This window comes from Salminus brasiliensis, chromosome 2, assembly GCF_030463535.1.
Source record: "Salminus brasiliensis chromosome 2, fSalBra1.hap2, whole genome shotgun sequence".
Lineage (NCBI taxonomy): Eukaryota > Metazoa > Chordata > Actinopteri > Characiformes > Bryconidae > Salminus > Salminus brasiliensis.
Window position 1 is genome coordinate 34,993,615 of NC_132879.1, and position 24,224 is coordinate 35,017,838.

Consider the following 24,224-nt stretch of genomic DNA (forward strand, 5'->3'; position numbering starts at 1 on the left):
TTTTCAAATGCATGCATTAAGTGCACATAGCTGTTGTCTAATGAAAAACATGTTGTGTCCGTTCTTAGTTTTTTTTCTCTCCATAGTTTGAACCCTGTAGTTGCTCCATACATGGTGTAAATAATGTTGGATGAATAGACCAATAGAAATGCTCGAAATTAACTCTTACACTGACTTCCAAAGCACATTTTTGCCTTCTCCTGTGAAGTCAAAGTTGTTTTTTTTATTGGACAGTGACGATTCATCTAATAGTGTATTTTGGCCATTACAGAAATTAATTATGTGTATGATGGCCTTCAATTAACTGTAATGATGCTGAAAGCAACCTATACACAGTGCTTAAACAGCAGGTGAGCCTAATATATATATATATATATATATATATATATATATATATATCTCTCTCTCTCTCTCTATATATATATATATATATATATATATATATATATATATATATATATATATATATATCTATAACCCAAATGGCCCAAACATTATGGTGCACTGGATGTGCTGTAAATGCAACATAGTAAAACTGAAAACTTTGACTTTTGACTTTTTTGCACACTTTTAAGATCAACAGTGGAATAAAAAAAGATTATTTAGACCATTTTAACCCCATGATAAAATCTCCCTTTAACCCTTTTTTATTTGTTAAACTCTAATACTACAGCAGTATTACAGCGTTCATACCTGTTCCTCATAGCTTAATAAATACAGTGTCTGAAAATGAGCAACTGTTGCTCTTGAACTTGTGGTGATAGTTGCAGATGCAAGAATTTCTCATTAAAACCCATTAAAAAATGTAGTATAATTGTAATTGGCAACTACTGGGTGTTTACTATTATCTTAAGCATCTTTAAATCTATAAATACAGTACAGTACCCAGCATAATGGGACACATGGCCTTTTGCCCCAGACAAATCCACTTCAAAATGCTCATATTATTTTAAAAGTGAAGACTTTTTCAAATATTTCTTAAATACTTTTATTTTTTTGTGTTTTTGTGTTTACCCCAATATTATATTATTATAAATTATGTATTTGTTATATATTTATATATAAACTTTTCTGTAAAACGTAATGAACGTTTAATGATGAAAACCAGATACGTTTACTTAGGTTATTTTAAAGAGTCCAGTAGTATAAAAATGGTGGTGTGGTGGATATTTAAACCTACCTGATCTAGAACACAGGTACCAACAGCTGTATGCATGCCATCTGGTCTAACCAGACAAGTCTTAATACGAGGCCGTCCTGATGTTTAGGGCCGGAGAAGCAGTGATGAAGGCTGGATTCTGCTCCTGTGCAACAGATTTGTCTGTTAGGTGAGAAAGCAGCAGTGTCACTTACTGTAGTAACCCAAATCCAGCAGCCTCCTCCTCCTCCTCCTCCTCCTTCTCCTCGTCCTGCTGCTGCCGCCGCCTTTCGTTCCAACATCTGCGCAGCTGCTGCCGTAGTAACGGCCTGCGGCTCCGCCCACCCGCATCGCAGCGCACAGATTTGAAACGCTGCGTGTCCTAGCAACGGGACCCGCCCTCGTTTCCCGCGTAATTTTCTCTTCCATATATGGACAATAAGAACGTGGACGCGGCGCAACGTCAGCGGCGCATGCAAACGAGGTTGATTGAAGAAATTCAGAAAATGGAGGCCGGCGCGCGGCGCATGCGCACACACTTTACTACGGGCAGACAGAAAGTGAGACGGGCAGGACGGAGCGGCGTGCTTGGCAGTGGCGCATTGTTTTATGACTAACGTTTGGAGCGAGTTCAATTCTCTGTCTTCCCTGTCCGTTTGACTGTGACCGCCGTGTGTCCGAGACAGCCGAGGTAAGAGGGACACTTTTTTTGCGAAGTAAGCGCGCGCTGAGTGGCGCTTGCCAGTGCATCCACAGATAGAGAGAGCGAGCGAGCGAGCGAGAGAGAAAGAGAGCGCGAGAGGGAAAGCGATAGAGAGAGAGAGAGAGCGAGCGAGGCCCCCTAAATAAGTTTGAGTGTGACAATGCGAGACCCAACTCCACGGGACCGCATTAGTCAGAAACGCGTCGGTAACCGGAGAAAGCCACTTCTGCTGCTTGTTTGCGGTGTTTAGCGAAGTGCTCGCGGTGTCTCGGGTTTTGTGCGCATCGGGCACGTGCGCTGCTCGCCATACACTGCATGCCATTTTAAGGCGCGCACGTCTCTTGCTGTTAGCTAACTGACTTTTGACCCTCCGAGCTCGACATTTTTGCTTCTTGTCTTACTGCACTGCCTATATTTGGCGCGGGGATTGGCTGTTGGGCATGTTGTTTTTTCGAGAGCTACTTCGTCCCTTTAAATGCATCGTCGGGGTTTCCATCGCGGCGAGTTACGTGCGTAGTAGCCTAGTTTACCACGAGCGGCCATCAACTTGTCCCACATACAGCCCGAGAGCTCGGCTGTTCAGCACTTTATGCACAGTTAGGTGATTAAAAGTGGGATTAGGACACAGGTAGCTCGTTTCTGAACGGTTTGGGCTGTAAGGTTGGCTTGGTGCAGCGCCCAACTGTCCGACTTCTTGCTGCATGCGTGTGTGTGTGTGTGTGTGTGTGTGTGTGTGTGTGTGGTCTCACACACCTACTCCTCTGTAGGTGGGTGTGCTTCAAAACAAACCTGCATTTTGATCATCGGTCAGCCCGCATTCATGATCTACCAGAGCAGGTGACCGCGCGCGGAGCTGCACTGCAATAATAATAATAATCACAACAACAATTCAACCGTTTAAGTGCTGCTTATACCTTAAATCATCATGATCATAAACTTGACTTTGAGTTTGATGGACGTCGAGGTTCCTACACCGTATTTAGACACACACTGGTGGAGTTTGAGAAGCTGTATGTTAGTTTTATTATAAAAGCAGCGCACCGAGGCTCCACCGTCACCGTCCCGCTCCCTCAGCGGTGCGCCGCTGCGTCGCTGCGCTGAAGCCGAGCTGAGGTGCTGATGGCGCGGCCAGGCGGACTGAGGGAGAGCTGCTGCCTGGAAAACAAAGAGCAGCTCAGCACAGGAACCACACACACACACACACACACACACAGCGAGACGACCACCTTCGCCTTTCATCGCGCGGCGTTCTCTTTCAGCCTGAACCTGAGTCTTTTACTCATGTGTTTGGGGGCTGAGCTGTGAGCGTGCGGGGTGATATTCGCCGTGTGGCGCTATAGCGTGCGCACGCTCGCGCTCGCGTGTGTCTGTGTGTACGCGCGCGCCATGCTTCCGCGACGAGGCTGCTACTGTTAGCTAGCGCTGGTTCCTCGGCTCTAGAACACGTCTCGGCGCTCTCCGCGTACGGTTCTGCAGCCTGAAGGAACCCAGGGGGGGTAAACTGAAGGGTTGGGGGTGTTTTGGTCGGTTTGTGCGGGGCCGCTGCTCGTGTGGTCTGGTGCTCCAGTTCGGAGTCCCTCCTTCCCTCAGAGAAGCGTGGCCATGTTTGAGCTAACTACGTCAGAGGCAGCAGAAGGAGACGGAGTGGAGCCCGGCCGAGTCCCGAGGAGAAACCCATGCCTTTATTCCTGTAGAATACGGTTATAAAAACGTCATTACACAAGGGGGATCTCACGGAGGGTGTTATTAGTATTCCCTGCATTATAAACTTTTTTAAGTGAGCTTTTTGTAAACACTGGACTCGCGGTAATGAAGTGGTCCAGTAAGAGCCCACTGTTAGTTCTTCAGCCTCTGAAGCCTTCTTCAGTCTCAAACAGATATCCCCCCCCCCCCCTCTCTCTTATGTAAGTCCAGCCTTAGCTACAGCACTGAAGACCCTCAGCTTGACTACAGACCGACACTGCCTCAAATCACTGCAACTGTCTAGGTCCTGTCTCCGTCTCCCTCAGTGTGAATGATTTTATGAGACTGTACTGTTCTGGAGATTAGTCAAAAGTCTACTTTTAAAGAATGGTTCACTGAAAAATCTGACTTACATTTTTGAACCTTTAGCTCATCAGATGGAGTGGATCAGCCAAGGCATGTTTTATTGCTTCTGTAGATTTTGCATGGCAGACTTTCTTCACTTTTTTAACCACGTTAAGTTTTTGCACCAGAGAAACACTACACTTAAACCTCTTAAACACTGAATTCAAGCACTCACAGAGCCATTTCATTGCCTAGCGTTCTCCATAAAATTGGTTTAAAAATAAAGCACGGTTCAACTGCGAGACTTGAGTTTGGTAGGATAGAAAAGAAAAATGACCCCTGTAAAATCTTGCGTTCAGTTAGCTGCTATATTTTTTCTAATGTCACTGCAGTATCTCTTCCTTAACCTGTCGAACCCAAAGTTTATTATTCTGTTATAACACAAAAAAATGTGTGGAGTCCCACAGGGTTCTATTATAGGCTCTGTGAAACTCATGTTAATTATGAGAGTACTGCAGTTTCAGGGATGGAAAACTAAAGTGTGGGCTTAGGTACAAGGTTTAAGGAGCTAAAGCAAATCACTTGGTTCAGGAAAAAGGTCCTAGACAAACTCATTTGTCATATAAAATTTATTGGTTATTGGTCTATTATATTACCAACACCAACACATCTGCCATAACATTAAAATTGCCCAATATTATGCATGTTCCCCTTGTGCCGCCAAAACGGTTCTGACCCCTTGAGATATGAACTCCACAAGACATCTGAAGGTGTCCTGTGGTATCTGGAGCCTAGACATGGCCCCGTCACCAGTTCACTGATTGCCTTTCCTTTGGAGATCCTTTGACCCAGTTGTCGTGCCATCACAGCTTCTCAAAGTCATTCAGCCCATTCGGCCCTTCTCAAAGTCATTCAGATCCTTATGCTCACCCATTTGTCCTGCTTTCAACAGCTTCAATAATGGACTGTTCACTCATTGCCTAATATATTCCACCCTATTGACAGGTCAATGATATTGACAGTCAGCGTTCCCTTCACCTGTCAGTGGTTTTAATGTCATTGCTGATCAGTGTATGTTCTCCACTTACTGTTGCTGTAACGTAATTTTCTTGTGCGTGTAAGCCACCCTTTCCCCATCTTTGAATAAAAAAAGAACACAATTTATTTGGTTTAAAAATAGATAAATTAGCCAACTACCAAAAGAGACAACCCAGACATAAGCCTTTACAGTAGCATGACACTGCCATTAGTCCTCATACATGAAGAATTTGGATGGCTAAATATTACACAAATTTCAGTCTAGGTCAATTGTAAAGCAAGTAGTTAGTTCTAGATTAGAATTTGAATTTATAAACAACATATCAGTAGGAGTTTTCTATTGAATGTGCAGTGGGTCCAAAAGTGTGAAAGCACTGATGAAAATGCTTCATTGTTGCATTCATTTCTCATTTAATTTAAATTTAATTAAAACGTTTTTTCGTCAATGATGAGCAGCATAATTTGAGTGAAAACAGAAAAGGAAAAACATTTGAATATAGATCTAGAAATAGTGTCAGATCTTGAATATTTCTTCCTATGTGTTAATGTGTTAAGTTCTGAAACTTATTAAACTTATTTAACAGGCTTATTTCCAGGTTAAAATGTGGTCTCAGGCTTCTAGTCCTCATTGTACATGAAATGCAATATTGTATTAGGGAAAATATTAAAGTAACACTTCTTTTGACATTCAGTGCAGTTCAATTCAAAGTATCTGGAACCATAGCAGAAGTCGTTGTTCCACCACTACACGTGAAATTATTCCAAACTTAATCCTAGATTAGTAAATACCTATCGAACATATTACATGCAAGATGCGTTGCGTATAAGACTCAAATTGCTGAGTCTGCAAGAAAAAAGGCTGATCCATTATACTGATTTCCTTTGAATTGGCTGCACACCAGGCCTGCAGTGATTAAACTGTACTGATTTATTGTCACAGCTTCTGCAGTTCCACTATTGCTTATCTCACCCTTATGTTTGTAGATGTTTGGCTTTCATAAGCCGAAGATGTACCGCAGTCTGGACGGCTGCTGTATCTGCAGGGCAAAGTCTTCCAGCTCACGCTTCACAGACAGTAAACGCTATGAGAGAGACTTCCAAAGCTGCTTCGGGTGAGCAAAAAAGAAATAAATTCCTGTTCCTGTGTTATTACATGATAGCGTTAGGCTGTCGGCTGACTAATGTATAATTCAGACATTTGATTATATGTGTATTATGTGCAGTACTGATTGAGTTGTGTAAGTCTAATAAACCTTTATTGTACATGCCCCCCGGGAAGCCATAATACAATGCATGTTTATGTAAAGGTGTTTCAGTGGAAGGCATGTCATTTGTTGACTAAGTGTATGTGGCTTTGGTTTTATCCCTTAGGAGAAGTATCTATCTAGGTTAAAAGCTTTTTTTTTCTTGTAAACATTGTGGTCTGTTCCTGCAGGCTTGGCGAAACCCGCTCTGGTGAAATTTGCAATGCTTGTGTGCTGCTGGTTAAACGCTGGAAGAAGCTTCCTGTTGGATCCAAAAAGAACTGGAATCATGTAAGTTCCCAGCATGCAGGCATTACCCACACAGGAGCTCACAGTCTTATTATAACCATGATTATCCCACACTGTTAGGCAGTGATTGAATCTTATAACATATATGTTAATATAACAATGGGGTAGATAAAAATCTAAATATACATTGTGATTAAACTGTTTCTATTTAAATAAGGGATGCACTGATCATTCATTTTATGGACAATTCCAATTGCGGCAGATTTGATCAGGCCTTTGTTTTAAACCAAAGTTCACACTGTCTGGAGGCAAGTGAACACATGAAGCACACTCACACATTTTCAGTAACTTTCTATTAGCAAAGCACAACATAAATATTTGCTCTTTAATTAGTTGATCATATTGCATAAAAATCCGTTGCCTATTTGAATAACATGAAAAAAGCTACATCAAAAGTTAGAGGCAACTGCAAAGTAGGCAAATCTCATCCAAGAATTCATGTTCAGTGTATGTGCCATTTATTCATATTATTTTTACCAGTTTCATTAACTACAAACCATCTTTCACTGGTTAACGCTACTTAGAAAATAGCTGGTGTTTATGGATATTGCAGTGCTGAAGCAAACACAGGACCATTGAAAAGAAAACTAAAGCTTTTACATAACCAGCTCTTCTGAAGATGTGCTTGTTTGTTTGACATGAAAAATGTTGGATACATCCATAGGAACTTAGTGTGTAAATGTGTGTATGGAACTAAATGTATAACAGTGAAAATGCGGCATTGTATTAAAAGGGGATGGTCAGGGGGAAATTGTTTTTAGTTTTTTTTTTTTTTAATTGGAAGATGGCATTTCCTCAAATCGTGCCTCACTGATGACCTGATTGTTCAGAATACACACTGTATAACTGATTTGGCCATCTCTGGTTTGTGGTATTCTACAGGTGGTGGATGCACGAGGTGGACCCAGCTTGAAGATGACGGTGAAGTCCAAGAAGGTCAAGTCTCTCTCCAGGAGAATCAGGCCTAGTCAAATTTGCAGAGTGCAGAACGAACTGAAAAGAAACAGTAAGTAGACTTCTCTTTTGTGTATTAACCATGTCTTCCTTTTAGAGTTGAATTAATGCCATCAAAGACAGTTAGATATACAGCCTTATGCAAGTTTGCCCACTCCTGCTGAGATGGTTTGTTTTGGAGTATGGTTTTGATTTTGTAATTAAAAATAAGTTATTCTACAGAGAACACTTACTTATTTAAAAAGCGCCCAAACTTTTGTATAAGACTGTATGTCAGATGCTAACAGAGGCTAATCATGTTTCAGTGTGTCAGTGCTAATAGAGTTTTTTTGAAAATAAGATCAGTTATTTGGTATCAGAATTTATTCATATTCATTTATTTATACTTAGTCAATTCAAAGAAATATGTTGACACAAAACAAGGTGGTCCTTTACATATTTGTCATTGTATTGACAAATATGTAAAAATCAACTTCTGGCCCATTACACATTTTTACAGTGCATCTTTGTGTGTTCTGGAAAACCGCTGCATGTAATTTTGCAAAACTGCTGATGAGATAAGAGTTAAGAACTAAGTCCTGAATGCTCTCTCTGATTACAGACTCTGATGCACACAGCACTACCTCCAGTGCCAGTCCCGCCCAATCTCCCAGCTACAGTAACCAATCAGACGAGGGCTCTGACTCCGAGCTCACTCCTGGCTCCACCCGATCACCGGTCTTTTCTTTCCTGGACCTGACATACTGGAAGAGGTGCTTTTTTTGAGACTTTACCCCTTAAGCTATTAGAAACTGGAAGCTGCAGGCTGCAAATCTACTTTGGACTGAGATGTCTATTTCTCACGGTCATAACAGCATAATTGTTACTTTATATAATCATTTATAGTTTTTAATGTTTAATGTTTGTAATTTAAAAGTTCTCCACACTCTCAAACTGTGGCTCTTCTATGGCCGAGTTAATCCAATCTGAATCTTGAATCAGTTTCCAGTTCTGGATTTGTTCTCACTGAAAGTTAAGGGAACAGTTAATGTAACTGATTGGCCATGTAGAGTTACACCTAGTCCAGGACTGGAAACTGGGTTCAATGTCTAGATTTATAGACCTCTGTTCTGTGGCATTGCTCAAAGACGATTGGCTTACACCAGCTTTGTGTTTACCATCTCTAGGCAGCGGGTGTGCTGCGGCATCATCTACAAAGGCCGCTTCGGAGAAGTGTTGATCGATCCCCATCTCTTCAAGCCTTGCTGTCAGAAGAAACAGGCGCAGGAGCAAGAAGAAGAGGAAGAGGAGGATGAACCGGAGGAAGAAGATGTGGACCTGGTGAAAGAGGAGGGGCAGGCTGTTGAGAGCCCACTGGCCTCTCCACTTGCCCCATCCCTTTCCCCCCCTGTGCCTGTCAAAACGGAGGCAGAGGATGTAGAGGTGTGGTGATGGCCCCATCTCCCAGAGAACTGATTCGGCATTCTAAGGAAGCCTTTGAGGGTTTGGGGGCTACTGTTGTCTTCTGGCACTCTTAAAGAACTCCTCTCAGATTGCCTTCAATCCAAGAGCAGCTGGAACCTTGTCTAACCGTTTTAACCGAGTGGTTTTGTTTGTTTTGTTTAATGCGGGTGGGGTGGGCTTCCCTTGCTGTGAGTCTGCTGATTGTGTTTGTTTTATTTTAATGTATGTAATGTTTGTTTCATACCATTCAGGCCTAATTTGATTCATTTTTGTTTTACACTGCATCCCTTGCTAGACAAATTGATTTGTTTTTTTCCTCTTTTTTTTACTTTTCTTAATGTAAAGATATTTGTTTACTTGGTAACACCTTGCGTTTCATAGGCTATTTGGTATTTATATAAGAGAACTGACGCAAACCTACATAATGATTTAACAAGGCTTATTCCATGCTTATTCAGGTGTTACAAAGGCTGCTTGTGTTCATTGTGATTTGATTTCATCTCAGAAAATGTTGTAACAACTTGCTTATTGGAATAAGCCTTTATAAATTGTTATGTTGATTTTTATTAGTTGTCATGAAAAGCTCATATTATGTAGGTGTAAGATGCTGCCTTCTTTTTTGTTCTTGCAATAGGTTGAGCTATAAGCCCTTTTCACACCCAAAACCTGGTACACTCCCCCAATTTCGTTCTCTCTAAAAAAACTGAAATTGTTCTGTGGCTTCTATCTAGAACCATGTACAAAATACAATCATTTTTTAAAAAACATTTTTTCCACTCACATAGCTAAACTGTGAAAAAACAGAAGTGTCTCAGAATTGTTCCACTTTAGTGGTTGTAATCTGGACTTCTGTTTACACATGACCCTTTTTTTATCTGGATATTGTACTAGGTTTTGTACCACATCAGCTTCCCCTGGACTTCCATGCTCCGTTTCATTTCTGAGGAATCCCAGAATAAAAGTGCATGTGTGAAAGGGGCTGTAGTGTAAGGTAGCCACATCTATCTCGATTGCTTTTTTTTCTGTATTTCTCTCTCTCTCTCCCTCTTTTTGGTCCATTAGACTTGGAACTTGAGCGCTGATTTCAGCAAAAGTTCTCTCTCTTTCGTTCTGACCTCAGACGTTGTTGGCCAGTCAGCAAAACTGATCTCAAGTCAGTGTTTCACTGCACATGCACATGTTCTCCCTCAGTGTTACTGTGCTGCTGAGACAAACTAAGCAAGACCAACCAAAAAAACAAAACAAAAAAAAAACACAAAAAAACAACAAAAAAAACTAAAAACAGAAAAGAAAAAAAACCCCTAAACCTCTGCAAGGTTTTCTGGAACCACGCTCATGTACTAATGTAAATATTCAGAGCTGTACATTTTCAGCAATATCCACGTCATGCATGATGAAAGCGAAGCAAGCCATTGTCCTAAAGAGAATCTGCATGAAAATTGCATGGCCTTCTAAAGAGTTCCAGATTATTTTTATTTGCTTTATCTGATCTTTTGGGCAGGTTTTGATACAGCTCTAATAAGAAATATCTATATTTTTGTAGATAAAAACAAAAAAAGAAAATGACAAAAATGAGTTCTGAGATATCGAATCTTTTTTGTTTGTTTGCTTGTTTGTTTTAAATGTGGACTAGGACACGTCTCCGGTAGTTTAGTCAGTCATGTTAAAATTATGATTTTGAATTCGATACAAATTTGTGTTCTATTTATTCTTTTACCGATTACACTCAGTTTCACAAACAGTACCTCCTGGCTTTTCTGCAAATGTGTGTACTACACTGACAACAATGTTTCACAGTTTTCTAATGTTTTGTAAGGATTAAAAATATTTTGGGGTCTTTTGTGTGTAATTAGATACTTGTTTATTCTTGTTATTGTCTTCTTTTTAAAAAAACGTTAATTTCTATATTCTGTATCAACAATTCCTGAAAGGTTCAGTCCTTGTAACGGCTTTTACTTTTTATTACTGTAAGATTTTTTTTATATACCCAGGTAGACCTGTAATCCTGTTCAATTTATAATCAGTCCTGGTGAAATATGTACAACCTGCATGAATTTCCTTTGCATTCCAACAGATGGCACTATAGAGTAGGCTTCATCATTAGCACACCTTCAGCATATTCCAGTACTAAGTCTTTATGTCACAGTTTTTTGAGTCTGAGTATTTGTTGAACGGACTGTTTGTAACTGGTATTTTGTTACTGGTGTGATGAATAAGGCCTGGCCGTTCACTGGGACTTTTTCTTTAGTGAAATACCTTAATTCCTCCACAGAAACTCTCAGTTACAGCAGTGGCTACAGCTTTTCTACATCTAGACTGACCGTTTTTGTCTGTGCTCATTTTCTGTTTGTAAACCAGTGTTTGGATTGGTGCTGGCAGCTCTGTTGGACACTGATTTATTACAGAATGACACGAGTTGATCTCTACAAGCTTTTCAGCCGCCACGGCGAATATGTGGAGCTGTAAGTTCTCTACAGGTTCTCTATGTCTACATCTGTCACAGTATACTACTTCACTCTTTGTAAATACGATAATGAACTGAGTGGTATGATATTCACTTTGTGTATTATTTATTTTATATTTATTTGCAACACTTGCCATGTTTTTTTTTAATCTCTTGTGGGTTTCTGAAACTCATGATTTTTTCACACAGATTTACCATTTCAACCTCATCCCAGTATGGCTTTACTTTCCCTTTTTTTTTTGCAAAATGTTTAGGAATATGCTGAATATAACTGTATATTATCGTTATTCTTTTCCTTCAGGTAAAATCATGCCCAAAATATACCTGTTATTTTCCTTCAGCGTAGTCCCTTAGGCGTCGTACTCTACAGGCATGTATGGTAGCTATGCACTTTGTATTGACCTTATTAGAAAATATATGAAGCAGGTTTTGTATTTTTTTACATACTCTACTTTTTACTTGTTCCTCAATAAATGTAGCTTGTGACGTTCCCACAGGTCGTGTTGTGGTTTTGTGTATCGTCTCCGTTCAACAGGCGAGAGTTTACAGTTGATGATACATACTGGAATATGGTGGGGCATTTCACAATACCTTGTAAGTGAACAGTCCTCTCTAATGAACACCCATCCCTCTCTCTTGATTACAGTTGTGGCAACTGATCGTCAGGATATTTAACATCTGAGAGGTTATGAGAGGCCATCCTCAGCACATGTGATAGGTATCTGCTTGGTCAGTGCTTTAGAGAGAGAGTCCATCAAGAGATTCCTTAATGTCCAGAGGAGTTCATACTCCCAAATGTTCTCCCAAGAGGAAGTTCTGACATGCGTTTGAGGCTCTATTTTAGCTAGGCTGACCATGCGTCCTCTTTTTCCTGGACATATCCTCTTTTTGGGCCGTGAAAAATTTATATTTCTTGTTTATGTATCACTGTTCATTAATATAGTCATTTTACAGATATTTAACTCCCTTCTACCCTCAAACACACACACACACACGGTCACACTTGAACTCCCTCGGCCACAACATCCTAACTACGATGGACGCCTGTGTGTCTCCATTGATCTCTGGTCACCTTATTTCAGTAGATCATTTGACTGGACATGTTGGAAAAGAAGTATCAGCATGTCTAAATAGCTAACTGTGGCTGTTAGCTGCAGAAGGGGTGAGTTGGTAGTGAATGCTCCAGCAACTTCTATGTTTTGGCACTGCCTGACTGATCCACGTTTTGTAGTTGCAGGCTTCATTCATTGCTCCAGATCTGGAGGACAGGTTTAGGACAGGCTGTCGAGAGGCCTATAGTCCTGAAGGATGGAAGTTCAAGAAACCATTGCTTCATATTGCACACAGAGTGTGTTATATGTACTGAAATCACACAGTGTCAGAAAGCACGTTGAAACAATGTGTAGAGAAAAAAATATATCTTTAGAATAACAAAATAATAAAGTATAATAAACAAATAGTATTAATGTAACCTAAAAATTCATATACATATAAAAAGCAGTGATTTTAGTAGACTCTCTCAATGTGTTTTTCATTTAACCATTAACCTCCAGTTGAGGAAGCCCAGTAGCCCAGTAAGTCAATGCTTCATTAGGTTAAATCAGGTTCTGATGGATTTGAACAGATTCATGGAATGTCTCGGGGCAGCAAGGGACAATGATATTGGGCACAATAATATATATGCATAATGCATTACAATGGCATACCACAGTTTAGCTGTGATGTAGTAATTTTCAAGATTTGTGTATTCTTTTTTTTTTTTTTTTGCAAAATTTTTAAATGAGAGAAAAGACAGGAGCTCCATGTAAAAGATTGTGCACCCTTAGCGACTAAGGCCTTAGGTAACTTCTACCAAGCTCTCAGACCTGAATTAGCAGTCATGGACTCCTCTAATTTAATCTCTAAGCTGTTTAGCACTGTGAAAATGAAAATGATAGATGCTAACAAAGCAAGACAAGGCGATATGAAGATAGCAAAGCATTCATTTACATTTATGGCATTTGTAAGTCGCTCTTATCCAGAGCGACTTACAAGGTTACTCGTATTACAGAGGTGGGCCAATGCAGTGTTAGGAGTCTTGCCCAAGGACTCTTATTGGAGTAGCACAGCACCACAGTCACACAGACCGGGAATCGAACCCCAGTCTCCCACATGCTGTGGAAGCTCAGGAGCAGATAGTGGTGTTATCTGTTGCGCCACACCAACCGCAGATACTTGTGTATTAAGTGTAATTAAGAAACAGCAGAACAGTGGAGAAGCTGTGGCCTGGAAGAGCAAGAAAGCTTACTGACAGAACGGCTAATGCAACCACGAAAGACCCCCAGGAAGAAAATCTGGAATCTGCGGTGGAATTTTCAAGATTGCACAAATACATGGAAGAATCCTGATGCACTTCCTAAACAGGTCCTGTGGACTGATGAAGGGTGCAGAATTTCTACAGCAGGATAATGATCTTAAACACACCGCAGACTCAAAATCTACAATGGAATATCCCCAAAGGCCGGTTGTTACAAATAGTGCAGAACTTTCTTCAACTTTCTGCTCTTTGGATTATTGGTGCTTAGACTTGTGCATGCCTTAGTATACTGCAGCCGGTTGGGGTAGAGCAGTGGGTGACCCGCCATCACTGTGGCAGACCAGGGTTTGTACCACAGTACAACAACAAAGGCCCTTGGGCAAGACTCCTAACGGCACATTGGCCTGCCTGTGTCACATGATGCCATAAATGTAAAGGTGAATAAATACAAATATGTGTGTTTTTTTTTTTCTAAATAACATAATTGACACATTGATCTGCACAGCAGGGTATGAACTCCCAAAACACGCGAGTCAAGGGTGAGCCTCTCGTTTGATTAGGGCTGGAATTTCTCATTTTCGTCTCTCTCTCTCTCTCTCTCTCTCTCTCTATCGTTCTCTCTGTGAGCGAGCGAGCGAGCGAGGGAGCGAGCGCGAGCGCGCGCGTGCCCCCCCCTCCCTTCCCTGCGTGCTGACGTCATGATTGCTGTGGCAGCTGCCTGCCTGGCGCTGATGAAGCGCATAAAAAGGTGAGAGGCGCCTCACGTTTGGCCTCTCCGAAACAACTGCCGAGTGCGTGTGTGCGCGCGCGCGCGGTTTCCCACCCCACCAAGGACGGGCTCGGCCTTTTCTCCCCCTCCCCTCCTCCTCACTGTGAATGAGTGACCTGCAGTCAGTGCGGCTGGAAACGCCACGTTCACGCCCAGAGGAGCGCATGAGGTCAGTCTGTGTGTGTGTGTGTGTGTGTGTGTGTGTGTGTGTGTGTGTGTGTGTGTGTGATTTACCTCACCCCCTCACATGCATGCATGCATGTTGCTGCTGCTGCTTCAGGGTTGGCAGCTGTAGTCAGCACATTGGGCTCGTGTGGCTAATTTCCAGCTGTATGATGTGACCGTGTTGTTCAGGCTGTGTGTGTGTGTGTGTGTGTGTGTGTGTGTGTGTGTGTGTGTGTGTGTGTGTGTGTGGCTTCACTTTGATTGGGATGCTTCTGGAAAACAGCAGAGGGGCGTGTGTGTGTGTGTGTGTGTGTGTGTGTGTGTGTGTGGGGAAGTCTCTCAGAATTGCTTAGTCAGAGCCACTGGAAGGTGTGTGTGTGTGTGTGTGTGTGTGTGTGTGTGTGTGTGTGTCATGCGGTGCAGCCCTCGTGTAAGCTGTTGAAGGTATGTGGGTGTCTAGCTGATGGAAGCTCTAGGTGGGTGGAAAAAGGACAGTGAACCAAGTTGGTATGACTTTGTTTAGCTGGTTGTGGTCTTATGTCTCTTTATTCGTGTTTCTTTAGGCCTTCTCTAGCCCTGAGTGCCTGTGCTGTTCTTGCTTTTAGCGTTAAATGCACTGTCATGGTGCGAGGTGGCCAAAGTCCAGGCTTTTAGCATGTGGTGCTAGTGGCTACCTTCAGAAAGGTCTGTGTCAGTCTCTGCTGGTTAGCTCCAGCATGGCCTGGGCATGTTGTCTAATGCTGTGTTACTCTTGTGGCTGGAGGGTCTTGGATATGAAAAAATGAACAATTGTTCATATCCTTTTGCTACACCCAGTGGTTGCTATCTTGGAGTGTCCTCCATAATCATGTCCTCATGCGTCCCTTCCTCTGCTCTAGAGAGACTCGAACCATGGTTCTCCTGTCCCCATCTCCATCTCAGGCCTTGGGTGCCCTGGGTTCCCCAGAGCTCCTTGAGGAAAGAGATGTTGAGCAGGATGGCAGCCTTGCGTCGGACTCACCACAAGCCTTCACAGCCCTGCAGCTCGCCCTCAACCCCTCTGCCAGTATCTATCACGGCTATGACACCTACATCGAGGAGGGCCTCATCTGTCTCCGGCATAAGATTCGCAACATTGAGAAGAAGAAGGTGGGGGTGTTTGGGTGTCCGTGTGTTTGCATGCTCACCCACGTTGGTTTGGAAGTGCTGGATGTTGTGGCATTGCGGTTAACTGCTGCTTACATGTGTCCTTTGCAGCTGAAGCTGGAAGGCTACAAACTACGACTAAAGGAAGGGGAGATGCTGAACCAAGATCAAATGGTAACTTTTTGTTTTTCATGTTTGAAATATTTTGTTATTTGCATAGCTTTGCTTTTGTGGCAGTAATGTAGATGTTTGCTGTGCCAGGATGCAGTGGGGAGGTATGAAGAAGTGGTCCACAACCTTAAATTTGCCAGAGACCTGCAGACGACCCTGTGTGCTCTCACTCAAGATGTAAGAACTGCTCTCAAATGTCTGGTTTCTTGATGTTTGCACATGAAAACTGGAGATGTGAGACGACTTCTGCAGATTTGTTTGTGTGTTGGCTGTTGTGTGGCAGCTCCTAAAGGCCCAAAAGAAGGCCGTGCGCCATGAGCAGACTCTCAAGGCGGAGATGGAGCAGAGGCGGTTGAGCATGGTGCTGCAGGTGCAGTATGTCCTCCGCAGTCTTCAGAGAGATGATGTCAGGAGAAGCTTCTGCAACGCGCGAGAGCATGCTAAATTCTTGTCCACGCAGGAAGTGGAGAAACTGCTGGACTTGGCTTTGTTACTAGGATGCAAGAGGGATGCGGGAATAAGGTTTGTAGGAGGCATTAAGTGGGTCTTGAGGAGACTGCTTAACTTCCAAGCCATGATCAGATGTATTGATGGGGTAAATGCTGAATGGGGGAAAATTACTTGAACAGCTATAACGGAAGATCCGTTTGACCTTGCTGTGTAAAACAATGGTTTGTTTTGTGGCTCTCATCACACTTCATTACATCTGCCACTTTTAATCATGTTCCGATGACACTGCTGATTCTAAAGCTGGCTGTCTTTGTCCCCTAGTTTAGAGGATCAGATGGAACAGGCCTCTTTTGTTTACTTGGACCTGCTGGAAGGGAAAGACAAACCAGTTGCTGGTGCAACATGTGAGTTTCCATTGGGTGTTTTGTGTGTAATGTTGGCTAACTTTATATATATATATATATATATATATATATATATATATATATATATATATTATTAAAGCTTGGACAATGGGTGCAATGTAGCTTCAGCTTCACCTTAATCCATTTTTAATGCTTTTGGTTTGTTCTATGCTTTTTCTCCCTAAGATAAGCTTTTCAAGGAGAAGCTGCTGAGACTGGTGGACTGTGGGTTCTTTGATCACATCCCAGCTCCTCCAAAACACACAAGTGGGTGTACTGACAACCTGAAGCCTGATGCTTCCTCACCCTGCAGTCTTCCTGGTAAGGATCAGACTTGCTGACCCTTACTGAACTGGATACAGTAGTTGACTTGTGCCATGATCACGTATGATCTTTTTCAGCACTGGTCCGATTGAACGCGAATGAAGTGCCTTCACAAAAGGTAAGAACGACTTGATGTAGAATGTAGACATCATGCCATGTTCCAAGGGTGCTTTGAGCTGGTTTGTGCTTGGTTTTGGTTTACAATTCACATCGAGACTTGCAAGCAAATTGGTGTTACAGTAAGATGCAACTTCAAATGAGGGCTACAGTGCTGCTCAAATGTGAGCACCCTTCCTTTTATGCCCTGTTCTGTCAAAATGGCCATTAGGTGAAAGTTGGTTAATTCTTCTGATGTGAAAGAAGCCCTTCTCTTGGTGCTGGCAGGGCTTGTGGTTTATCAGGCACATGGTGGTTTGTCTAGAACAAAAAAGGGTAGTCTGATTTGTGCAGTACAGCATATTTGCCTTTTTAGCCTAGTTAATGAGTACAGAGTAAATCAAGCAGGTCAGTAACTTCTGAATGATGCCAGTTTCTAAACAGACGCTACCTACCTGAGGCAGACCTCCCTGGGCATAGTCAGGAAGAAGAGGAGGATGTGCCGCCACCAAATTGGAAGGCAGAATTTTTGGCCCTAAAGGAACGGGAACCTCCAGACTCTTGGGACATGGAGTTTTCTGATGCCCCAGCATCTTCCCAGTCAGTGTTACAGAAACCTTGGAAAGGGGCTGCAGGATTTATACCAAAAACCCCAGTTACAGTGAAGAGGCCTGCTGCTGACCCCAAACAGGTGATTACTGCCCTGTGCTCTTGTATGCAGGAATTTGTTCTTATTTGTATTCGGTCATCCAGGTTTGGGTTGAAGTGTTGCTTGTTAACCTGAGCAAAAATCTCATTGGCTCCTTTGCTTTTTGTTTCCTAGAAACGGCAGAGGAAAAATAAAGGAAGTCAGGGCTCCAAGTGTGTGAGTGGTGGTCTTTTTACTGTTAAAATGCATTTTTCAGGTGTTTGCATCCACCAACATGCCATCCTGTTTCAATAGGATGGTGACGTTGTCCCAGTGGAGGTATTCAACTCCCCGTCCTCCCTTGCCAAGGATCCCACGCTACGCAGACAGCAGCTGGACCACCTGATGGATCAGATCACAGGATCCTTTAGCTTCATACAGGTATGGATCAACAATGTTAGTTCTTCATTAGCATCTTATCTGCTCTAGATTGTGGGGTTTAACATTTATATTTATATATATATATATAATATAATATATATAATATAATATATAAAATTTTCCCCTGGATACTGGGCATCTTGATTCATCAAAGTTCTTAGAGATCCCTGATTCAGTATGCCTTAAGTCCCAGTGTGTTTCACTGTATATGTATACCCAGTGTGAATTGTCATACACACGTGGACAAAATTGTTGGTACCCCTCGGTTAATGAAAGAAAACCCCACAATGGTCACAGAAATAACTTGAATCTGACAAAAGTAATAATAAATAAATGCTATAAAAAAAGATGTTTCTTTTTAACCATGCGTCAACAAAATTATAAAAATAAAACCAAAAAATCAAGAAACAGGCCTGGACAAAAATTATGGTACCCTTAACTTGATATTTTGTTGCACAACCTTTTGAGGCAATCACTGCAATCAAACGATTCCTGTAACGGTGAGTGAGACTTCTGCACCTCTCGGCAGGTATTTTGGCCCACCCCTCATGAGCAAACTGCTCCAGTTGTCTCAGGTTTGAAGGGTGCCTTTTCCAGAAGGCATGTTTCAGCTCCTTCCAAAGATTCCCAATAGGATTTAGGTCAGGGCTCATAGAAGGCCACTTCAGAATAGTCCAATGTTTACCTCTTAGAAAGCTTGGTCTCGGTTGCAGGTCTTGCAACAGGATAATGACCCAAAACACAGCTAAAAACACAGAAGAATGGCTGACACTGGGCAGCACATTTTCTCTCTAGAATCCCTTGATGGTCTTGAGATTTCATTGTACCCTGCACAGAATTAAGACACCCTGTGCCAGATGCAGCGAAGCAGCCCCAGCACAGAACAGCCTCCTCAATGTTTCACAGTAGGGACAGTGTTCTCTTCTTGATATGCTTTATTTTTTCATCTGAACATAGAGCTGATGTGCCTTGTTCCAAATTTGTCTCATCTGTCCATAGGACATTCTCTCAGAAGCTTTGGGGCTTGTCAACATGTAGTTTGGCAAATTCCAGTCTGGCTTTTTTAATTTTTGTCCTCCTTGGTCGTCTCCCATGAAGTCCACTTTGACTCAAACGACGTCAGATGGTGCGATCTGACACTGATGTTCCTTGAGCTTGAAGTTCACCTTTAATCTCTGGGCTCTTGTTACCACTCGAATTATCTGTCTATTTGATTTGTCATCAATTTCTCCTGCGGGCATGTCCAGGGAGGTTGGCTACCGTCCCATGGATCATAGATTTCGGAATATGTGCAACTGTGGTCGCAGGAACATCAAGCTGCTTGGAGATGGTCTTATAACCTTTACCTTTAAAATATATATATATATATATATATATATATATATATATATATATATATATATATATATATATATATATATATATATATATATATATATGCTCACTGACAGATTACAAGTTTGTAGACACCTGTGGTGCTAATTAGTTGTCTGTGAGCGTCGTTCCTGCCATATGCTCTTTTAACCATACCTTGTTGCTGTTAGAAAGCATCTTAAATTCTGTTTATCCCCCCCAAATTAGGACTCTTTGCTGGATGGAGAGTCCTCTCCCACTGATGGCCGGTCCAGGAGGCTTCGTCTGTCCCCTGGATCTAGTCCTCTTGGTAATAATTCTCCTCATTAGTAAAATTAACTTTCCATTTGTCACTGGGTTCATCAAAATACTCTTCCAGTCATCTGGACAAATTTCTGGGTGTGCAGTTTGTTGTAAGATGGTACAGGTAGTGCTGTAGAAGAAATTGCAACCTGCATTAACAATACAGTTTCAGGCTGTGTGACTTTACTAATTTCTACACCATTTGCAGTGGTATGGTATTTATTTAAAAAAGGTTACTTTTTCTCAAGATGTGAAGTCTGAAGATCATGTCTTTATCATTCAGCACAGAGAGAGCAGAAGAAAACCCCTGCTGACCTTCTGCCTCAAACCCAACATGTAAGCTGACCAAATTGTTCTGTGCAAGTGCTCATGTAAACTTTACTCTTTGCTCATATTGTCATTTGTCCTGTTGTCTTTTTGCCAGTCAACTCCACTGCATGTCCGTCTGGTCTCTGGAGATGACAAAGGCCATCTGGCCAATGGTGGTCAGACTTTAGACAGCAGCAATTTGTCACTATGCACTGGTGATACCCCAAATGTAAGTTCATGTAATCTAAAGTTTGATGGGGTGGTTATTCAAATTAATATGCAGCTCCGGTCTTTTAGTCAGCCTGGAATCAACATGAACCCTTTTTACCTTGTTGGTCTGGCTCTTGGATCATATTAAATTATATGGCCGGTTTTTGTTTACAATAGGATGGACAGTTTCAGCTCTCCAGTGGTCTCATTTACTCAGAAGCCATAGCTTAGTGGTCTATTAAACTCTAAATGAACCCACAATGGAATGGAATTCTGGAAATGGCATGGCAGCATATTAAACCCTGTTAAAATGGCCTTGGGGTTTATTCTCTTAACTTCCTGGTTTAATTCCTAATGGGATATTTGGTATGATCGAGCACTTTAAAAACTAGATATTTGTGGGATTTAAAACGCACATGTATGTTTAACTGTCTGCTGTGAATTACAGGCCAAACCAGAGAAGGACTTCACCTCTCCACCCCTTTACCGCAGAGAGTCCACCATCTCTCTACCTCTGGAGGACAAGAATTCCAAACCGGTCTGTATGCTCAGACATTAAACGCATCTGTCCTTGCCTTTTAATGAGCAGTGTAAATCTAGCTTGCTCTGCATCTTCAGTAGCCCCACTCATTCTGACTACCTAACATGGTGTGTATGACCGACAGACAGGAAAGCTTTGTAATGGAGAAATGCCAACTCCTGTCTCAGCACAGACCTTCACTACCCCACCCAGCAGGCGATCCCTCACCATGGCGAATGCTTCTCCCTTTGACAACATGCATTCTGTGAGTGTACACACAAGCCAGTCTTCATTCAAAGCCTGTACATTTTATTTTGTGCTGACTATCTCCTCTCTGAGCCAGGTGTTCAGTGGGGAGGCTCCTGTAACAGTGACTTCAGAGCTGAAGTCTGAAAGTGGCTTTTCAGGGTCCATGTGTCTGAGCTACAGTACAGCAAGCACCCTGAGCTACACTACTGCCAGCACACAGACACCACCTGAATTCAGCCTGCCCCAAGATGACCTGCAGATGGGTAACTCGCATACTTCAAGCAAACTTGCCCACATGGGCCATTTTCATTCACAGCAGAGTTACTGAGCTGCTGAGTCTTTTTATAAAGCTGAAATACAAGCATAATATAAATTTCCCAACTGGGGTGAGCTCCAGATACTGTAAACATCTCTTCTATTTTCAGAGAGCGCATATTTATCAGAGAGTGAGATCAGTGCTACCAGTCAAGTTTTTTCATCTCCTGGTCCCTCCTCTGCACCACAACCTCAGTCCAGCATCAGCCAGCCCTATTACTCCCGTAGCACACTCAGAGGTACGGCACGTGGTGGCAGGGGACTTCCACACTCCTACCGCTCACCAGGGACCTCCAGAGGTACCTTCCCTGCTCTTTCACAGCCAGTTTTAATTTGGCCTGTGATCATCGGTTTGTTCTTTTCTGTGTTAAGGTTGTTTGGTGCCTTTTTTGCACCACTGTAGAAATCTGATTGTAACCACCACCACCTCCTCTCTTCTACACTTAATTGGCAGGTGGTTATGAGGTCCTCAGAGTAAATATGCGAACCCCTGGTGGAGGCTACATTACCCAGACCCACCGGGATCCTGGATCATTGCTGTACAACTCAAGGGTAAGACACCACATGCTTTCTTAGTCTAAGTCCACTGTCTACTGTCCACTCAAAGCTGATTTTTAAATGTTCATGATATTTGTTAGGAAAACGGGTATCATCTGAGCCATAAACGGCCTGGAGGGACTGCAGCTCAGAGGAACAGCTCCGCTGGTATGTCTAATTAGCTTATTTTTGTGCTTTCCCTGGAGTGTAATTCACTTATTTTACAGGTTTTTACATGAGTTACTCATGAATATGCAGTTCCCACCCATGCTCCAACAGTCACATAGTGCAGTAAGAGTGTTCCAGGTACATGGTGGCAAAGACCAAGAAGCCACACTCTCAATTGCAAGTCGGTGTACCATCGAAATGAAATTGTAGCATTTTTTTACCTTAAAAGAGGTACCTCCAGGCACTCTGCAAAATTCTTTATGTAAATGCTTAAACTGATGCCATTATTTTTCCATGACTCCTTTTCTGCCGCTCACTCTCCATGCTCACTTTTTTTTTTTTTTTTTTCCTCTGCTGTTGCAGCAGGTTGGAGTGACTCCTCTCAGGTGAGCAGTCCAGACCGGGATGGGGCATACCTGCTGGACTCTGGACATGGTGACTCCCTCTCCATCTCACCCATGGAAGTGCCAATGGCTAGTCAGGGTGCACATACCCTGCTGCCTGTCCATGTCTACCCAGTGTCTCAGCAGCTCCGTGTGGCCTTCTCAGCTGCCCGCACCGCCAATTTTGCCCCTGGCACACTTGATCAACCGATTGCCTTCGATCTGCTGCACAGCAACCTAGGAGAAGTCTTTGATGCGCCATCCGGACGTTTTTCGTGCCCAGCTGCCGGCACTTATGTCTTCATATTCCACATCCTCAAGCTGGCAGTCAACGTGCCTCTCTACATCAACCTTATGCGCAATGAGGAGGTGATGGTGTCTGCCTATGCCAACGACGGAGCACCTGACCACGAGACTGCCAGCAACCATGCAGTTCTTCAGCTGTACCATGGCGACCAGGTGTGGCTGCGTCTTCACCGTGGCGCTATCTATGGCAGCAGTTGGAAGTACAGCACCTTCTCAGGCTTTCTGCTCTACCAGGACTGAGTGTCCTCCGATCTCTGCTACATTGGCACACACAGTGGGGAGGCCAGTCCGGCTCCGTCTGGCCCACTGGTTACATTGCGCTTATTGCACTTTAAGTCTGTATGGTGAACCTGCAGATGCATGCTAAGAGTTCCTGTCTGTTAGCTAGTCTTAGCTCTCATGTTTAGACACTTCGTGTGTGTTGCTCTTGGGCATTGTTTACATGGTAATATTCTATTTTTACAGTTACTGAAAGGTTTCATGCTACATACTTATTGCACAAAGTATTACCTGGATGTGGCAGCACCTTATGTTTATTAATTCATGAACGTAAGTTCATTAATGTGTTGGATGCGGCTGTGTTTCAGTGCTGAGGGTTTCCTAACTGCCCAGAACTGGTTTGCTCATTTCAGATGCAGAGTTTGAGCCATATGTGTGAAGCCATGTCTGCGACTGGTGCCTTTTTCTTTTCTGATTACGGAGCACTTGAATTGCTTACATGAATGTAGTTATCTGATAATACTTGACATGTCAAGCACTTTAAAAGGAGACTTTTGTGACTGTGCGAAGAATGACTTGAACACTGATTTGCCAATAAGGTAAACCAACTAATTGTCCTTCCTTGTGCCTGAATAAAAGATGTTGTGCAGTTTCCCCTTGTGCTGGCTTGTTTGTAGCGTCCTTAAACAGTCTGCTTGTAGATGTTGACTGACTGCATATATTACTGAAAAGGAACTAATGCATGATTCAGTCTGGTTTTAAATTGGCCACAGTACAGAAAGGCAGTGTTTTATGTGCTGAACTAATAGGTTTTGTTGGGCTCGATCAGTTTTCTTTGCCTTTAAAGATTAAGGAGACCTTGTACTTGGGAGCTCAAACATTCATCTTTTAATAGGTAAACCCTCACTGAGCTCTTTAATAGAAATGCTATACTAAGACTAGGTAGTTGTTTGTTGTTTTTTTTTTTATTTTTTATTTTTTATTTTTTTTATGTTTATTATCTAACAAAGCAAGAATTAGTATTTTGGAAACTATCCTTTTGTGATTCTGCTTAATATTTGCAGGATTACCCAATCTGCAAGCCCCAAAGCTGACATTATCCCATGCCCCAAAAATGTTCTTTTGTCTTATAACTGGGAAGACTACTGCAGAGTGCCAAACT

The 24,224-nt window shown here is 42.4% G+C and overlaps 2 protein-coding genes across 5 annotated transcripts; both read left to right on the forward strand.

The window, feature by feature from the left end:
• Positions 1 to 1,698: 1,698 nt before the first annotated feature.
• On the forward strand, positions 1,699 to 11,811 carry sinhcaf (SIN3-HDAC complex associated factor). The gene is made up of 6 exons (XM_072672476.1): positions 1,699 to 1,829; positions 5,892 to 6,019; positions 6,343 to 6,442; positions 7,343 to 7,466; positions 8,016 to 8,166; positions 8,581 to 11,811. Exons 2-6 carry the CDS (start codon positions 5,892 to 5,894, stop codon positions 8,843 to 8,845), a joined length of 768 nt encoding a protein of 255 aa, XP_072528577.1. The 5' UTR covers positions 1,699 to 1,829; the 3' UTR covers positions 8,846 to 11,811.
• Positions 11,812 to 14,336: 2,525 nt separating this feature from the next.
• On the forward strand, positions 14,337 to 23,705 carry caprin2 (caprin family member 2). 4 transcript variants are annotated; one of them, XM_072672477.1, is made up of 21 exons: positions 14,337 to 14,555; positions 15,430 to 15,679; positions 15,788 to 15,850; positions 15,938 to 16,024; positions 16,131 to 16,369; positions 16,619 to 16,701; positions 16,888 to 17,022; positions 17,103 to 17,143; positions 17,555 to 17,812; positions 17,945 to 17,986; positions 18,065 to 18,190; positions 19,772 to 19,853; positions 20,130 to 20,182; positions 20,271 to 20,384; positions 20,814 to 20,903; positions 21,031 to 21,150; positions 21,229 to 21,397; positions 21,560 to 21,748; positions 21,904 to 22,001; positions 22,088 to 22,154; positions 22,518 to 23,705. In XM_072672477.1, the coding sequence occupies exons 1-21, from the start codon at positions 14,494 to 14,496 to the stop codon at positions 23,081 to 23,083; spliced, it is 2,934 nt and encodes a 977-aa protein (XP_072528578.1). In that variant the 5' UTR covers positions 14,337 to 14,493; the 3' UTR covers positions 23,084 to 23,705. The 4 variants fall into 4 exon arrangements, with proteins under 4 accessions (XP_072528578.1, XP_072528579.1, XP_072528580.1 ...); XM_072672478.1 differs by having other exon boundaries at positions 22,521 to 23,705; XM_072672479.1 differs by having other exon boundaries at positions 21,079 to 21,150.
• Positions 23,706 to 24,224: the final 519 nt, after the last annotated feature.

Excerpts from the sequence above, each read along its gene's own strand:
- sinhcaf (XM_072672476.1), top strand. The coding sequence starts at position 5,892 with ATGTTTGGCTTTCATAAGCCGAAGATGTACCGCAGTCTGGACGGCTGC. Across the intron at positions 6,443-7,342 it reads CCAAAAAGAACTGGAATCAT|GTGGTGGATGCACGAGGTGG; the intron begins GTAAGTTCCCAG and ends GGTATTCTACAG. Across the intron at positions 8,167-8,580 it reads GACCTGACATACTGGAAGAG|GCAGCGGGTGTGCTGCGGCA; the intron begins GTGCTTTTTTTG and ends TACCATCTCTAG.
- caprin2 (XM_072672477.1), top strand. The coding sequence starts at position 14,494 with ATGAGTGACCTGCAGTCAGTGCGGCTGGAAACGCCACGTTCACGCCCA. Across the intron at positions 17,987-18,064 it reads GAAGTCAGGGCTCCAAGTGT|GATGGTGACGTTGTCCCAGT; the intron begins GTGAGTGGTGGT and ends CTGTTTCAATAG. Across the intron at positions 21,749-21,903 it reads CTCACCAGGGACCTCCAGAG|GTGGTTATGAGGTCCTCAGA; the intron begins GTACCTTCCCTG and ends CTTAATTGGCAG.